The 18,292-nt window shown below is 47.5% G+C and overlaps 1 protein-coding gene across 1 annotated transcript in view; it reads right to left on the bottom strand.

The window, feature by feature from the left end:
- Muc16 (mucin 16, cell surface associated) overlaps nt 1–18,292 on the bottom strand; it is a 100,685-nt gene that overhangs the window by 51,442 nt on the left and 30,951 nt on the right. The window contains 22 exon segments of the mRNA XM_045139403.1: nt 32–156; nt 930–986; nt 2,138–2,173; nt 2,281–2,453; nt 3,364–3,431; nt 3,628–3,752; nt 5,999–6,034; nt 6,142–6,314; nt 7,238–7,305; nt 7,502–7,626; nt 8,401–8,457; nt 9,603–9,638; nt 9,745–9,917; nt 11,952–12,019; nt 12,216–12,340; nt 13,112–13,168; nt 13,710–13,718; nt 14,314–14,349; nt 14,456–14,628; nt 16,656–16,723; nt 16,920–17,044; nt 17,820–17,876. Of these exon segments, the coding sequence (XP_044995338.1) occupies nt 32–156; nt 930–986; nt 2,138–2,173; nt 2,281–2,453; nt 3,364–3,431; nt 3,628–3,752; nt 5,999–6,034; nt 6,142–6,314; nt 7,238–7,305; nt 7,502–7,626; nt 8,401–8,457; nt 9,603–9,638; nt 9,745–9,917; nt 11,952–12,019; nt 12,216–12,340; nt 13,112–13,168; nt 13,710–13,718; nt 14,314–14,349; nt 14,456–14,628; nt 16,656–16,723; nt 16,920–17,044; nt 17,820–17,876 (1,970 nt within the window).

Raw genomic sequence — 18,292 nt, 5'->3', positions numbered from 1 at the left:
GGGGACTGTGCGCAGGGAGCGTGGCTCTCACCAGGCCCTTCAGGACTCTCTGAGTGGTGTTGAACTTCAGGGATCCAGGGGGAGCCATGTCGTCCTCGTAGTTGAGGTTCGTGAGGGTGAAGTTGATGGTGAAGGGCACCAGAGGAGATGCTGGCACTGCAGTGGGGGAAGGAGAAACACATCGCCTGAGCTCACGTTGCTCCGTGAACATGAACCTGACACGTGCCAGTGTGAATCTTCCAGCACAGGAAAGGTCTTCCTTCAGGCAGGTTGGTGTCCTCAGGGATGAGATCATAAACTAACATTCCCTGGGAGGCTCACCCTTAACGTTTTTTAGTGATTGTCTTTTGGGGTTGGATGGCGTAAGTAAGTCCATATATCCATGATCCAAAATGTCACCTTTTCCTAATATTTTATTTTTGCTCTAATCAATGTTCTGCGACCTATATGTTTATTGCTTTCAAAACTTCTTTGAGGGCTAGATAGATGGCTTCGGGGTTAAGGGCCCTGTCTGCAAAGCTTACGGACCATAGCAGAGACACAAATGCATCAAGTGTCACCTGCCATGATGCAAACAGGCAGAGCTCAAACTGCTGCTGCTGCACACACCTTTGGGTCACAGTACAAGATCCTGGCCTCCAGAGCCACGCCCTCCAGCAGGTTGCTAGAGACCAAGGGAGAAAGCTTAACCTTAACTAAACACCCCTGAGGCTGTGGGAGACATGCATTCACATTCAAACTCTCACATTCTGAAATGCTGGTTGCTGGGTTTCAGGATGGTATTGAAAGAAATCTTAGTAACTTGGAAAATCCCTGTGAGATTCACCCAAGCTCATCTCTGGGCTTCTCTGTGAGTTTCCACCTGCCTCACCCTCCTTCCTGTGATAACTAGAAGAACTGGAAGCCCCTTGGCAGAGAAGACTGCTCACCAGTGGGACTGGAGAAGGGCGTTGATGTCGTTGAAGAAACAACGTTCACCACAGAAGCTGGGGAGGAAAAGCACACCAGTGTAAAACCATATTGCTGAAGACTCCGTATATACTTGGGCTGCAGTGTCACTGAGAAATCCTGCTGGGGCTGAGCTGACAACCTCCTTCTGCAGACCAGCTGTCAGAAAGCTGGAAGAAGCCACTTTGCATGCAGATCAATGGGAGGCAGAAAAGTCACCAGTGGAGATACTCAACAGTGGACATTGCAAGAATTAAATTTGGCAAGCCAGACCAAATGAGCCAATGGGTGCAATAGTGGCACGTCTGTCATGGTGGAAACCAACTGCCCTCTAATTGGACTGGATGCCCTCTGTATGGTGGGAATGCATCTCGGATGCTCTAAAACCTACGCCAATGGTCACCATGAATCCTAGGCGTGTAACATCTCTTTGTGTCTGGCTAAATGTTTATAGCATGATTAGCAAACTGCCCAGTGAGCATATCCCTTAACGTTCATACCCTTGTATTAATGCTAGTCTTTCTTCTGGTTAGAGAAGCTTCTCTTTTAGATGACAGTGACATTGGTATGACACTTAATGCACCATGGTGCTGAGAAGAAGTGACAGAGGAGTGCTCAGCACTGAAACATCTCTATCACATCTTCTGAGGCCCAGTATCCATGGCAGAAGAAGTGATCGAAAGAATGCAAGAGGCAAATAAAGGGTTGAACTCCTTACAACATTGTCCTCCACACACAAAATTGCCAGGATATTCATGAACTTATACTGCCTAACACTACCTACATAAGGCCATCATAACAGGAGGAATAAATGATGACATCACAATAAAAGAAAGCAAGAAAACTGAGTGAGGGGGAGGAGATATGATGGATTGTGGAGTTTCAAAGAAGAAAGTGGGGGGAGAGAGGGAATTACCTTGAGGTATTGCGTAGAATTATGGCAGTTGTCAATAAATAAATGAATGAAATATAAACAAAATTACCTAAGTGTTAGAGTGGGGCCATTGCCTATGTTAAGATATCAGGAAGATACCCATCGCTGGGTCCTTTTAAAATCTAAACTTTTGTTCACCCCAGGCTGGAAGCGACAGGAGTATTTGAAATGGAGAAAATAGGCTTTTGTCTTCTTTCCTCTCTTAGGGAAAGGGCTTAAAGGAGAGACAGAAAATTAGGGAGACATGATACTCACACACTGGAGTGGTGGGCGCAATCCGGTGTGTGTAGCCTGCAGAGTTAATAAAGAAAGACAATGAAAACGGGCTAGGATGAGGGAATGGAGGTCTGGGGATGTGGGGACCCTCACACAGCGAATGTCGCGTGGCTGCTCCTCACCGTTGACATAGAGACTGGTCTGGTCCAGGGTGTAGGGGCCCAGCTGGGCGATGCCACGCGTCAGCCTGCTCAGCTCCCAGTATACCCGCTCCCGGTCCAGCTCGGGGCTCGTGGGGTCAGAGCGGTAGGCGCAGACGCTGTCCACCCCTGTAGCTGCTCCGTTCTGCTCTGGCCTGAGAAAGACAGGTAGACACGTGGTGATCAATGGATTACCTAGGCAGGGATTCTGCGATGCCTGGAGAGGACAGGAAGGGTCCAGAGGAAAGGAGGTGTTTTAGTGATCTGAGAGGCTAGGTGTGCACTGACTTGTGGTCCTGCGCAGACATGGAGTCACAGATTTTCATGTATTTGGATACTGAAATCTACATTGTCATGTGATGGGGATCAGAGAGGTTATTCATGAGTCACATGAAGGGCACTGGTTGAGGCACTGAAGGCTAAAATCAGAGATTTATCCTTTTTTTTGGGGGGGGGGATTTTCCAAGTAGTGTATCACTGTAGCTCAAGGTGATCTGGAAGTTTCTCTGTAGTCACTGGGTGGCCTCAAACTCAGAAAGACCCTCTTTCCTTTGCCTCATGCTGTGATTAAAGGCATGCAACACTACAACTCAAGAGAAATCCTGGGGAATGATTTATATTTATTTTATTTTATTTTATTTATTTATTTTTATTTTTCAATGTAGTTTCTTGCTGTGGTCTTGGTTGAACTGGAATTCACTAAGTATTCTCAGAAGGCCTAGGACTCCTGGCCATCCTTCCCCTGCCTCCAAGGTGCTTAGATTAAAGGCATGTGGCCCCACAACTGGCTTCTGGGGACCCATTTCAAAGCTGAAAGGAAATACTATTTATTCTAAAATGAGGAAAGAGAAGAGGAAATTCAGAATACATAGGTTAGGGAAGACTTCAGATTGGTGGGTTGTAGATTTTGAGGGTAGCTGAGGGGAAGGGGTTATAACCAGATTTGTTGTAGGAGTTTCCCAAATTCCCCTGACCAGTGACATCTGTTGGGCAGTTAGGATGTGGAACAAATTCCTAAGTCTGGAAAGACTTACAGCCTCCCTGCCTGCTATTGCAAGCACTCACCTGAGCAGGGTCAGGCTGCAGTCGGAATACAGGGGCCCCACACTGGTCTTGTTGAACAAGCGCCTGAGCTGTGGAGGCAGAGGAGGAGGTGAAGGGGAAGGCGGCAGGAGTGGGGGTGGGGCAGGCGTGAGGAAGCAGAGCTGGCATCAGTGAGGCGGGCTAAGCTAGGCTGGGTCTCCGGCAGGTGCATGGCACGGGGAGGTTGGCCATGGAGACTGGGTCGCGTCTCGCTTGGGGACTGTGCGCAGGGAGCGTGGCTCTCACCAGGCCCTTCAGGACTCTCTGAGTGGTGTTGAACTTCAGGGATCCAGGGGGAGCCATGTCGTCCTCGTACTTCAGGTTCGTGAGGGTGAAGTTGATGGTGAAGGGCACCAGAGGAGATGCTGGCACTGCAGAGGGGGCAGGAGAAACACATCGCCTGAGCTCACGTTGCCCCGTGAACGTGAACCTGACACGTGCCAGTGTGAATCCTCCAGCACAGGAAAGATCTTCCTTCAGGCAGGTCGATGCCCTCAGGGATGAGATCATAAACTAACATTCCCTGGGTGGCTCACCCTTAAGGTTGTGTAGGGATCGTCTTTTGGAGTGGGATGGGGTAAGTAAGTCCATATATCCATGTTCCAAAAGATGTCACCTTTTCCTGATCTTTTACTTTTGCTCTAATCATTGTTCTGAGACCTACATGTTTATTGCTTTCCAAACTCTTTGAGGACTAGACAGATGGCTTCGTGGTTAAGGGCCCTGTCTGCAAAGCCTACGGACCATAGCAGAGACACAAATGCATCAAGTGTCACCTGCCATAATGCAAACAGGCAGAGCTCAAACTGCTGCTGCTGCACACACCTTTGGGTCACAGTACAAGATCCTGGCCTCCAGAACCACGCCCTCCAGCAGGTTGCTAGAGACCAAGGGAGAAAGCTTAACCTTAACTAAACACCCCTGAGGCTGTGGGAGACATGCATTCACATTCAAACTCTCACATTCTGAAATGCTGGTTGCTGGGTTTCAGGATGGTATTGAAAGAAATGTTAGTAACTTGGAAAACCCCTGTGAGATTCACCCAAGCTCATCTCTGGGCTTCTCTGTGAGTTTCCACCTGCCTCACCCTCCTTCCTGTGATAACTAGAAGTACTGGAAGCCCCTTGGCAGAGAAGACCGCTCACCAGTGGGACTGGAGAAGGGTGTTGACGTCATTGAAGAAACAATGTTCACCACAGAAACTCGGGAGGAAAAGCACACCAGTGTAAACCCCTATTGCTGAAGACTCCATATATACTTGGGCTGCATGTCACTGAGAAATCCTGCTGAGGCTGAGGTGAAAACCTCCCTCTGCAGACCAGCTGTCAGAAAGGTGGAAGAAGCCACCAGCATGCAGTTCAATGGGAGGGAGAAAAATCACCAGTGGAGATACTCAACAGTGGACATTGCAAGCTTTAAATTTGGCCAGCCAGACCAAATGAGCCAACGGGTGCAATAGTGGCATGTCTGTCATGGCGGAAACCAACCTGTCTCTAATTGGCTTGGAGGCCCACTTCATGGTGGGAATACATCTCTGATGCTTAAAACTTACACTAGGGGTCACCATGAATCCTAGGCATGTAACATCTCCTTGTGTCCGGCTAAATGTGTACAGTATGCTTACCAAACTGCCCAGTCAGCATATCCCTTAATGTTCATACCCTTATATTAATGCTACTCTTTCTTCCGAATAGAGAAGCTTCTCTTTTAGAAACTTTTTTTTTGTTGTTATTTTTATTTATTTATTTGAGAGCGACAGACAAAGAGGCAGAGAGAGAGAGAGAGAGAGAGAGAGAGAGAGGGAGAGAATGGGCGCGCCAGGGCCTACAGCCACTTCAAACGAGCTCCAGACGCATGCGCCCCCTGTGCATCTGGCTAAAGTGGGTCCCGGGGAATCGACCCTTGAACCAGGGTCCTTAGGCTTCACAGGCAAGCGCTTAACCGCTAAGCCATCTCTCCAGCCCAGAAGCTTCTCTTTTAGATGACAGTGACATTGTTATGACACTTAAGGCACATGGTGCTGAGAGGAAGTGACAGAGGAGTGCTCAGCACTGAGACATCTCTATCACACCTTCCAAGGCTCAGGCTCCATTGCGGAAGAGGTGGTCAAAAGAATGTAAGAGCCAAAGGAAGGGTAGGACTCCTTACAACGTGCTCCTCCAGACACAAAATGGTCTGGATATCCATGACCTCACAGTGCCTGACACTACCTACACAAGACCATCATAAGAGGAGGAAAAGATGATGACATCACCATAAAAGAGGGCAAGAAAACTGAGTGAGGGGGGAGGAGATATGATGGATTGTGGAGTTTCAAAGAAGAAAGTGGGTGGGGGGGAATTACCCTGAGGTATTGCCTAGAATTATGGCAGTTGTCAATAAATAAATGAACGAAATATAAACAAAATTACCTAAGTGTTATAGTGGGGCCATTGCCTATGTTAAGATATCAGGAAGATACCCATCGCTGGGTCCTTTTAAAATCTAAATTTTTGTTCACCCCAGGCTGGAAGCGACAGGAGTATTTGAAATGGAGAAAATAGGCTTTTGTCTTCATTCCTCTCTTAGGGAAAGGGCTTAAATGAGTGACAGAAAATTAGGGAGACATGATACTCACACACTGGAGTGGTGGGCACAATCCGGTGTGTGTAACCTGCAGAGATAATAAAAGAAGACAGTGAAAACGGGCTGGGATGAGGGAATGGAGGGCTGGGGATGTGGGGACCCTCACACAGCGAAGGGGGCGTGGCTGCTCCTCACCGTTGACATAGAGACTGCTCTGGTCCAGGGTGTAGGGCCCCAGCTGGGCGATGCCACGCGTCAGCCTGCTCAGCTCCCAGTATACCCGCTCCCGGTCCAGCTCGGGGCTCGTGGGGTCAGAGCGGTAGGCGCAGACGCTGTCCACCCCTGTAGCTGCTCCGTTCTGCTCTGGCCTGAGAAAGACAGGTAGACACGTGGGTGATGAATGGATTACATGGTGGGGAGGGTGGAATCTTGGATGCCTGGAGAGGACTGGAAGGGTCTTCAGGAAAGGAGGTGTTTTGGTGCAGAACTGAGAAGCTAGGTGTGCATTGGTTTGTGGCACTGAGCAGACATGGAGTCACAGATTTTCATGTATTTGGAGACTGAAATCTACATTCTCATGTGATGTAGATCGGAGAGGTTATTCATGAGTCACATGAAGGTCACTGGTTGAGGCACTGAAGGCTAAAATCAGAGTTTTATCCTTTTTTTCGTGGGGGAGGGGAGTTTCCAAATAGTGTATCACTGTAGCTCAAGGTGATCTGGAAGTTTCTCTGTAGTCACTGGGTGGCCTCAAACTCACAAAGACCCTCTTACCTTTGCCTCCTGCTGTGATTAAAAGCATGCAATACTACAAACTAAGAGAACTCCTGGGGAAAGATTTATCTTTATTTTATTTTATTTTATTTATTTATTTTCATTTTTCAAGGTAGTTTCTTGCTGTAGTCTTGGTTGACCTGGAATTCACTAAGTATTCTCAAATGGCTTAGGACTCCTGGCCATCCTTCCCCTGCCTCCAAGGTGCTGAGATTAAAGGCATGTGGCCCCACAACTGGCTTCTGGGGACCAATATTAAAGCTGAAAGGAAATGCTCTTTATTCTAAAATGAGGAAAGAGAATAGGAAGTTCAGAATGGATAATTAAGGGAAGAATTCAGATTGGTGGGTTTTACATTGTGGGGGTAGCTGAGAGGAAGGTGTTATAACTAGACTTGCTGTAGGAGTTTCTGAAATTCCCCTGACCAGTGACATCTGGAGGGCAGTTAGGATGTGGAACAAATTCCTAAGTCTGGAAAGACTTACAGGCTCCCTGGCCTGCTATTGCAAGCACTCACCTGAGCAGGGTCAGGCTGCAGTCGGAATACAGGGGCCCCACACTGGTCTTGTTGAACAAGCGCCTGAGCTGTGGAGGCAGAGGAGGAGGTGAAGGGGAAGGCGGCAGGAGTGGGGGTGGGGCGGGCGTGAGGAAGCAGAGCTGGCATCAGTGAGGCGGGCTAAGCTAGGCTGGGTCTCCGGCAGGTGCATGGCACGGGGAGGTTGGGCATGGAGACTGGGTCGTGTCTCAGGCGGGGACTGTGAGCAGGGAGCGTGGCTCTCACCAGGCCCTTCAGGACTCTCTGAGTCGTGTTGAACTTCAGGGATCCAGGGGGGGCCATGTCGTCCTCGTACTTGAGGTTCGTGAGGGTGAAGTTGATGGTGAAGGGCACCAGAGGAGATGCTGGCACTGCAGAGGGGGCGGGAGAAACACATCGCCTGAGCTCACGTTGCCCCGTGAACGTGGACCTGACACGCGCCAGTGTGAATCTTCCAGCATATGAAAGATTTTCTTTCAGGCAGGTTGGCGCCCTCAGGGATTATATCATAAACTAACATTCCCTGGGAGGTTCACCCTTAAGGTTGTGTAGGGATCATCTTTTGGAGTGGGATGGTGTAAGTAAGTCTATATATCCATGTTCCAAAAGATGTCACCTTGTCCTGATCTTTTACTTTTGCTCTAATCATTGTTCTGAGACGTACATATTTATTGCTTTCAAAACTCTTGGAGGGCTAGACAGATGGCCTCGGGGTTAAGGGCCCTGTATGCAAAGCCTACAGTCCATAGCAGAGACATAAATGTAGCAAGTATCACCAAGCATGATGCAAACAGCCAGAGCTCAAACTGCTGCTGCTGCACACACCTTAGGGTCACAGTACAAGATCCCTGCCCCCAGTGCCACGCCCTCCAGCAGGTTGCTAGAGACCAAGGGAGAAAGCTTAACCTTAACCAAACACCCCTGAGGCTGTGGGAGACATGCATTCACATTCACAGTATCACATTCTGAAATGCTGGTTGCTGGGTTTCAGGATGGTATTGAAAGAAATCTTAGTAACGTGGAAAACCCCTGTGAGATTCACCCAAGTTCATCTCTGGGCTTCTCCGTGAGTTTCCACCTGCCTCAACCTCCTTCCTGCAATAACTAGAAGAACTGGAAGCCCTTTTTCAGAGAAGACTGCTCACCAGTGGGACTGAAGAAGGGCGTTGACGTCGTTGAAGAAACAACGTTCACTACAGAAGCTGGGGAGGAAAAGCACACCAGTGTAAGACCCTATTTCTGAAGACTCCATATATACTTGGGCTGCAGTGTCACTGAGAAATCCTGCTGGGGCTGAGCTGAATACCTCCTCCATGGAGGCCCGCTGACAGCTGAAGAAACCTACACTGTATGCAGTTCAATGGGAGAGAGAGAAACAACCAGTGAAGACACTCAGCAGTGGACACTGCAAGCCTTATATTTGGCCAGCCAGGCCAAATGAGCCAATGGATGCAATAGTGGCATGTCTGTCATGGTGGAAACCAACTGCCCTCTAATTGGACTGGAAGCCTGCTCCAAGGGAGGGAATACATCACTAATACTGAAAATCTACAACAGGGGTAGTCATGAGCCCTAGGGATGTAACGTCTGCTGTTGTCTGGCTAAATGCATATACTATGCTCATCAAACTGCCCAGTGAGCACATCTCTTAATGTTCATACCCTTATATTAATGCTACTCTGACTTTTGGTTAGATAATCTTCCATTTTCATATGTCAGTGACCTTGGGATGACTCAGAAGGCACCATGGTGCTGAGAAGAAATGACAGAGGAGTGCTCAGCACTGCAATATCTTTATCACACCTTCCAAGGCTCAGGGTTCATTGTGGAAGAGTTGATGGGAAGGGTGATAGAGCCACAGAAAGGGTAGGACTCCTTACATTTTACTCTTCTAGACTCATAATGGCCAGGATATCCATGATCCCACAGAACGTGACACTACCTACATAAGTCTGTCATAATAGGAGGACAAGATGATGACATCAAAATAAAGAGAGAATGAGCAGACTGATTGAGAAGGGGAGAGGATATGATAGAGAGTGGAGTTACAAAGAAGAAACTGTGTGTGTGGGGGGGAATTACCATAGGGTATTGCTTAGAATTATGGAAGTTGTCAATAAAAACGAATGAAACATATACAAAATCACCCAAGTGTTGGAGTGGGGACAGCATCTGTGTAAAGATATCAGGAAAGGTACTCATCTCTGAGTCCTTTTAAAGTCTATATTTTTGTTCACCACAGGCAACATGAGTATTTGAAATGGAGACAATAGGCTTTTGTTTTCTTTCCTCTCAGAGGAAGAGGTCTCTAAGGAGAGACAGAGAACTATGAAGACATGATACTCACACTGTGCAGTGCTGGGCGCAATCCGGTGTGTGTAACCTGCGGAGATAATGAAGAAAGACAATGAAAACAGGCTAGGATGAGGGATGGAGGTCTGGGGACGTGGGGACCCTCACACAGCGAAGGTCGTGTGGCTGCTCCTCACCATTGACATAGAGACTGTTCTGGTCCAGGGTGTAGGGGCCCAGCTGAGCGATGCCACGTGTCAGCCTGCTCAGCTCCCAGTATACCCGCTCCCGGTCCAGCTCGGGGCTCGTGGGGTCAGAGCGGTAGGCGCAGACGCTGTCCACCCCTGTAGCTGCTCCGTTCTGCTCTGGCCTGGGAAAGACAGGTAGAGACGTGGGTGATGAATGGATTACCTAGGCAGGGATTCTGCGATGCCTGGAGAGGACAGGAAGGGGCCAGAGGAAAAGAGGTATTTTGGTGCAGATCTGTAAAGCCAGGAGTGGACTCTCTGAGTGCACTGACTTGTGGTCCTGCGCAGACATGGTATGAAAGATTTTCATGTATTTGAAGACTCAAATCTATATTCCCATTTGATGGAAATTAGAGGCTACTCATGAGTCCAATAAAGAATAGTCATGACACAGTGAAAAAAGCAAAGAGGCAACCTACAGAATGGGAAAAAATCTTTGCCAGCTATATATCTGATAGAGGATTAATATCTAGGATATACAAAGAACTCAAAAAGTTAAATAATAAGGAATCAAACAAGCCAATCAAAAAATGGGCTATGGAGCTAAATAGAGAGTTCTCAAAGGAAGAAATACGAATGGCATATAAGCATCTAAAAAAATGTTCTACGTCACTAGTCATCAGGGAAATGCAGATTAAAACTACATTCCATCTCACTCCTGTCAGATTGGCCACCATCATGAAAACAAATGATCATAAATGTTGGCGGGGATGTGGAAAAAAAGGAACCCTTCTACACTGCTGGTGGGAATGCAATCTGGTCCAGCCATTGTGGAAAACAGTGTGGAGGTTCCTAAAACAGCTAGAGATTGATCTACCATATGACCCAGCTATAGCACTCCTAGGCATATATCCAAAGGACTCATCTCATTTCCTTAGAAGTACATGCTCAACCATGTTTATTGCTGCTCAATTTATAATAGCTGGGAAATGGAACCAGCCTAGATGTCCCTGAACAGATGAGTGGATAATGAAGTTGTGGCACATTTATACAATGGAGTTCTACTCAGCGGTAAAGAAAAATGAAGTTATGAAATTTGCAGAAAAATGGATGGACCTGGAAAGTATTATACTAAGTCAGGTAACCCAGGCCCATAAAGCAAGCGCCACATGTTCTCTCTCATATGTGGATCCTAGCTACAGATGACTGGGCTTCTGCGTGAGAATGAAAATACTTAGTAGCAGAGGCCAGTAAGTTGAAAAGGAGACATAAAGGGTGGAGAAAGGAAGGGAGGAGGATACTTAATAGGTTGATATTGTATATATGTAATTACAATGATTGTAATGGGTAGGTAATATGATGGAGAATGGAATTACAAATGGGAAAGTGTGGGGGTGGGGAGGGAGGGAATTACCATGGGATATATTTTATAATCATGGAAAATCTTAATAAAAATTAAAAAAAAAAAGAATAGTCATGAGGCATTCAGGTTTAAAAATCAGAGAAAGAAAATCAGGTATTTTTTGTTTCTTTCTAGGTTAGGTCTCAGTTTAGCTCAGGCTGTTCTGGAATTCCCTTTGTAGTCTAAGAGAGGCCTTGAACTCACAAGTATCCTTTTAGCATTGTCTCCTGAGAGCTGGGATTAAAGTCATGGGGATAGGACTTAAAGCTGAAAGGCAATGCTATTCTAAAATGAGGGAAAAGAAGAGGAAATTCAGAATGGATAGGTAGGGGAAGGTTTCAGATATTGATGGATTGCAGATTGTGGGGGTAGCTGAAGGGAAAGTGGTAGAATCAGGGGTACCTTCATACGGAAGCGAGTGCCTCATGAATTCCCCTGAGCAATGACATCTGGAGGGCAGTTACAATGTTGAACAAATTCCTAAGTCTGGAAAGACTTTAATGTATGTGTTTCTCTTTATTTATATGAGAGCAAAAGAGAGAGAGAGAAAGAGGCAGGAGAGAAAGAGGCAGGAGAGAGAGAGAGAGAGAGAGGGAGAGGAAGAGGGAGAGAATGAGAACGAGAGGCCCTCCGGACACTGCAAACGAATTCCAGATGCATGCGCCCCTTTGTGCATATGGCTAACGTGGGTCCTGGGGAATTAAGCCTAGAACGGGGATCCTGAAGCTTCACAGGCAAGTGCTTAACCACTAAGCCATCTATTCAGCCCTGGAAAGACTTACAGGCTCCCTGGCCTGCTATTGCAAGCACTCACCTGAGCAGGGTCAGGCTGCAGTCGGAATACAGGGGCCCCACACTGGTCTTGTTGAACAAGCGCCTGAGCTGTGGAGGCAGAGGAGGAGGTGAAGGGGAAGGCTGCAGGACTGGGGGTGGGGCAGGCGTGAGGAAGCAGAGCTGGCATCAGTGAGGCGGGCTAAGCTAGGCTGGGTCTCCGGCAGGTACATGGCATGGGGAGGTTGGGCATGGAGACTGGGTGGCATCTCGCTTGGGGACTGTGCGCAGGGAGCGTGGCTCTCACCAGGCCCTTCAGGACTCTCTGAGTGGTGTTGAACTTCAGGGATCCAGGGGGAGCCATGTCATCCTCGTACTTGAGGTTCGTGAGGGTGAAGTTGATGGTGAAGGGCACCAGAAGAGATGCTGGTACTGCAGTGGGGGCGGGAGAAACACATCGCCTGAGCTCACGTTGCTCCGTGAACGTGAACCTGACACGTGCCAGAGTGAATCCTCCAGCACAGGAAAGATCTTCCTTCAGGCAGGTCGATGCCCTCAGGGATAAGATCATAAACTAACATTCCCTGGGTGGCTCACCCTTAAGGTTGTGTAGGGATCGTCTTTTGGAGTGGGATGGGGTAAGTAAGTCCATATATCCATGTTCCAAAAGATGTCACCTTTTCCTGATCTTTTACTTTTGCTCCAATCATTCTTCTGAGACCTACATGTTTATTGCTTTCCAAACTCTTTGAGGACTAGACAGATGGCTTCGTGGTTAAGGGGCCTGTCTGAAAAGCCTACGGACCATAGCAGAGACACAAATGCATCAAGTGTCATCAGCCATGATGCAAACAGCCACAGCTCAAACTGCTGCTGCTGCACACACCTTTGGGTCACAGTACAAGATCCCTGCCCCCAGAGCCACGCCCTCCAGCAGATTGCTAGAGACCAAGGGAGAAAGCTTAAACTTAATCAAACACCCCTGAGGCTGTGGGGGACATGCATTCACATTCACACTATCACATTCTGAAATGCTGACTCCCAGGATTGGGAATGGTACTGATAGAAACATTAGTAACTTGGGAAAACCCTATGAGACTAACCAAGGTTTATCTCTGGGCTTTCCGTGACTTTCCACCTGCCCCACCCTCCCCTGTGATCCCTAGAATAACTGGAAGCCCCTTGGCAGAGAAGACTGCTCACCAGTGGGACTGGAGAAGGGCGTTGATGTCGTTGAAGAAACAACGTTCACCACAGAAGCTGGGGAGGAAAAGCACACCAGTGTAAGACCCTATTTCTGAAGACTCCATATATACTTGGGCTGCAGTGTCACTGAGAAATCCTGCTGGGGCTGAGCTGAATACCTCCTCCATGGAGGCCCGCTGACAGCTGAAGAAACCTACACTGTATGCAGTTCAATGGGAGAGAGAGAAATCACCAGTGAAGACACTCAGCAGTGGACACTGCAAGCCTTATATTTGGTCAGCCAGGCCAAATGAGCCAATGGATGCAATAGTGGCATGTCTGTCATGGTGGAAACTAACTGCCCTCTAATTGGACTGGAAGCCTGCTCCAAGGGAGGGAACACATCCCTGATACTGAAAATCTACAACAGGGTTAGTCATGAGCCCTAGGGATGTAACGTCTGCTGTTGTCTGGCTAAATGCATATACTATGCTCATCAAACTGCCCAGTGAGCACATCTCTTAATGTTCATACCCTTATATTAATGCTACTCTGACTTTTGGTTAGATAATCTTCCATTTTCATATGTCAGTGACCTTGGGATGACTCAGAAGGCACCATGGTGCTGAGAAGAAATGACAGAGGAGTGCTCAGCACTGCAATATCTTTATCACACCTTCCAAGGCTCAGGGTTCATTGTGGAAGAGTTGATGGGAAGGGTGATAGAGCCACAGAAAGGGTAGGACTCCTTACATTTTACTCTTCTAGACTCATAATGGCCAGGATATCCATGATCCCACAGAACGTGACACTACCTACATAAGTCTGTCATAATAGGAGGACAAGATGATGACATCAAAATAAAGAGAGAATGAGCAGACTGATTGAGAAGGGGAGAGGATATGATAGAGAGTGGAGTTACAAAGAAGAAACTGTGTGTGTGGGGGGGAATTACCATAGGGTATTGCTTAGAATTATGGAAGTTGTCAATAAAAATGGATGAAACATATACAAAATCACCCAAGTGTTGGAGTGGGGACAGCATCTGTGTAAAGATATCAGGAAAGGTACTCATCTCTGGGTCCTTTTAAAGTCTATATTTTTGTTCACCACAGGCAACATGAGTATTTGAAATGGAGAAAATAGGCTTTTCTTTTCTTTCCTCTCAGAGGAAGAGGTCTCTAAGGAGAGACAGAGAACTGTGAAGACATGATACTCACACTGTGCAGTGCTGGGCGCAATCCGGTGTGTGTAACCTGCAGAGATAATGAAGAAAGACAATGAAAACAGGCTAGGATGAGGGATGGAGGTCTGGGGACGTGGGGACCCTCACACAGCGAAGGTCGTGTGGCTGCTCCTCACCATTGACATAGAGACTGTTCTGGTCCAGGGTGTAGGGGCCCAGCTGGGCGATGCCACGTGTCAGCCTGCTCAGCTCCCAGTATACCCGCTCCCGGTCCAGCTCGGGGCTCGTGGGGTCAGAGCGGTAGGCGCAGACACTGTCCACCCCTGTAGCTGCTCCGTTCTGCTCTGGCCTGGGAAAGACAGGTAGAGACGTGGGTGATGAATGGATTACCTAGGCAGGGATTCTGCGATGCCTGGAGAGGACAGGAAGGGGCCAGAGGAAAAGAGGTATTTTGGTGCAGATCTGTAAAGCCAGGAGTGGACTCTCTGAGTGCACTGACTTGTGGTCCTGCGCGGACATGGTATGAAAGATTTTCATGAATTTGAAGACTCAAATCTATATTCGCATGTGATGGAAATGAGAGGCTACTCATGAGTTCAATAAAGAATAGTCATGACACAGTGAAAAAAGCAAAGAGGCAACCTACAGAATGGGAAAAAATCTTTGCCAGCTATATATCTGATAGAGGATTAATATCTAGGATATACAAAGAACTCAAAAAGTTAAATAATAAGGAATCAAACAAGCCAATCAAAAAATGGGCTATGGAGCTAAATAGAGAGTTCTCAAAGGAAGAAATACGAATGGCATATAAGCATCTAAAAAAATGTTCTACGTCACTAGTCATCAGGGAAATGCAGATTAAAACTACACTGAGATTCCATCTCACTCCTGTCAGATTGGCCACCATCATGAAAACAAATGATCATAAATGTTGGCGGGGATGTGGAAAAAAAGGAACCCTTCTACACTGCTGGTGGGAATGCAATCTGGTCCAGCCATTGTGGAAAACAGTGTGGAGGTTCCTAAAACAGCTAGAGATTGATCTACCATATGACCCAGCTATAGCACTCCTAGGCATATATCCAAAGGACTCATCTCATTTCCTTAGAAGTACATGCTCAACCATGTTTATTGCTGCTCAATTTATAATAGCTGGGAAACGGAACCAGCCTAGATGTCCCTGAACAGATGAGTGGATAATGAAGTTGTGGCACATTTATACAATGGAGTTCTACTCAGCGGTAAAGAAAAATGAAGTTATGAAATTTGCAGAAAAATGGATGGACCTGGAAAGTATTATACTAAGTCAGGTAACCCAGGCCCATAAAGCCAAGCGCCACATGTTCTCTCTCATATGTGGATCCTAGCTACAGATGACTGGGCTTCTGCGTGAGAATGAAAATACTTAGTAGCAGAGGCCAGTAAGTTGAAAAGGAGACATAAAGGGTGGAGAAAGGAAGGGAGGAGGATACTTAATAGGTTGATATTGTATATATGTAATTACAATGATTGTAATGGGTAGGTAATATGATGGAGAATGGAATTTCAAATGGGAAAGTGTGGGGGTGGGGAGGGTGGGACTTACCATGGGATATATTTTATAATCATGGAAAATCTTAATAAAAATTAAAAAAAAAAGAATAGTCATGAGGCATTCAGGTTTAAAAATCAGAGAAAGAAAATCAGGTATTTTTTGTTTCTTTCTAGGTTAGGTCTCAGTTTAGCTCAGGCTGTTCTGGAATTCCCTTTGTAGTTTAAGAGAGGCCTTGAACTCACAAGTATCCTTTTAGCATTGTCTCCTGAGAGCTGGGATTAAAGTCATGGGGATAGGACTTAAAGCTGAAAGGCAATGCTATTCTAAAATGAGGGAAAAGAAGAGGAAATTCAGAATGGATAGGTAGGGGATGGTTTCAGATATTGATGGATTGCAGATTGTGGGGGTAGCTGAGGGGAAAGTGGTAGAATCAGGGGTACCTTCATACGGAAGCGAGTGCCTCATGAATTCCCCTGAGCAATGACATCTGGAGGGCAGTTACAATGTTGAACAAATTCCTAAGTCTGGAAAGACTTTAATGTATGTGTTTCTCTTTATTTATATGAGAGCAAAAGACAGAGAGAAAGAGGCAGGAGAGAAAGAGAGAGAGAGAGAGAGAGAGAGGAAGAGGGAGAGAATGAGAACGAGAGGCCCTCCGGACACTGCAAACGAATTCCAGATGCATGCGCCCCTTTGTGCATATGGCTAACGTGGGTCCTGGGGAATGAAGCCTAGAACGGGGATCCTGAAGCTTCACAGGCAAGTGCTTAACCACTAAGCCATCTTTCCAGCCCTGGAAACACCTTCAGGCTCCCTGGCCTGCTATTGCAAGCACTCACCTGAGCAGGGTCAGGCTGCAGTCGGAGTACAGGGGCCCCACACTGGTCTTGTTGAACAAGCGCCTGAGCTGTGGAGGCAGAGGAGGAGGTGAAGGGGAAGGCGGCAGGAGTGGGGGTAGGGCGGGCGTGAGGAAGCAGAGCTGGTATCAGTGAGGCGGGCTAAGCTAGGCTGGGTCTCCGGCAGGTGCATGGCACGGGGAGGTTGGGCATGGAGACTGGGTCGCGTCTCCGGCGGGGACTGTGCGCAGGGAGCGTGGCTCTCACCAGGCCCTTCAGGACTCTCTGAGTCGTGTTGAACTTCAGGGATCCAGGGGAAGCCATGTCGTCCTCGTACTTGAGGTTCGTGAGGGTGAAGTTGATGGTGAAGGGCACCAGAGGAGATGCTGGCACTGCAGAGGGGGCGGGAGAAACACATCGCCTGAGCTCACGTTGCTCCGTGAACATGAACCTGACACGTGCCAGTGTGAATCTTCCAGCACTGGAAAGGTCTTCCTTCAGGCAGGTCGGTGTCCTCAGGGATGAGATCATAAACTAACATTCCCTGGGAGGCTCACACTTAACGTTGTTTAGTGATTGTCTTTTGGAGTGGGATGGCGTAAGTAAGTCCATATATCCTTATTCCAAAAGATGTCACCTTTTCCTAATATTTTATTTTTGCTCTAATCAATGTTCTGAGACCTATATGTTTATTGCTTTCAAAACTTCTTTGAGGGCTAGATAGATGGCTTCGGGGTTAAGGGCCCTGTCTGCAAAGCTTACGGACCATAGCAGAGACACAAATGCATCAAGTGTCACCTGCCATAATGCAAACAGGCAGAGCTCAAACTGCTGCTGCTGCACACACCTTTGGGTCACAGTACAAGATCCTGGCCTCCAGAGCCACGCCCTCCAGCAGGTTGCTAGAGACCAAGGGAGAAAGCTTAACCTTAACTAAACACCCCTGAGGCTGTGGGAGACATGCATTCACATTCAAACTCTCACATTCTGAAATGCTGGTTGCTGGGTTTCAGGATGGTATTGAAAGAAATCTTAGTAACTTGGAAAACCCCTGTGAGATTCACCCAAGCTCATCTCTGGGCTTCTCTGTGAGTTTCCACCTGCCTCACCGTCCTTCCTGTGATAACTAGAAGAACTGGAAGCCCCTTGGCAGAGAAGACCGCTCACCAGTGGGACTGGAGAAGGGTGTTGACGTCATTGAAGAAACAACATTCACCACAGAAACTCGGGAGGAAAAGCACACCAGTGTAAGCCCCTATTGCTGAAGACTCCATATATACTTGGGCTGCAGTGTCACTGAGAAATCCTGCTGAGGCTGAGCTGAAAACCTCCCTCTGCAGACCAGCTGTCAGAAAGGTGGAAGAAGCCACCAGCATGCAGTTCAATGGGAGGGAGAAAAATCACCAGTGGAGATACTCAACAGTGGACATTGCAAGCCTTAAATTTGGCCAGCCAGACCAAATGAGCCAACGGGTGCAATAGTGGCATGTCTGTCATGGCGGAAACCAACCGTTCTCTAATTGGCTTGGAGGCCCGCTTCATGGTGGGAATACATCTCTTATGCTTAAAACTTACACTAGGGGTCACCATGAATCCTAGGCATGTAACATCTCCTTGTGTCCGGCTAAATGTGTACAGTA

The sequence above is a fragment of the Jaculus jaculus genome, chromosome 21, assembly GCF_020740685.1.
Source record: "Jaculus jaculus isolate mJacJac1 chromosome 21, mJacJac1.mat.Y.cur, whole genome shotgun sequence".
NCBI classification, from domain to species: Eukaryota; Metazoa; Chordata; class Mammalia; order Rodentia; family Dipodidae; genus Jaculus; species Jaculus jaculus.
The sequence above is the reverse complement of the archived record's forward strand: the minus strand, read 5'-3'. Positions and strand labels throughout refer to the sequence as shown.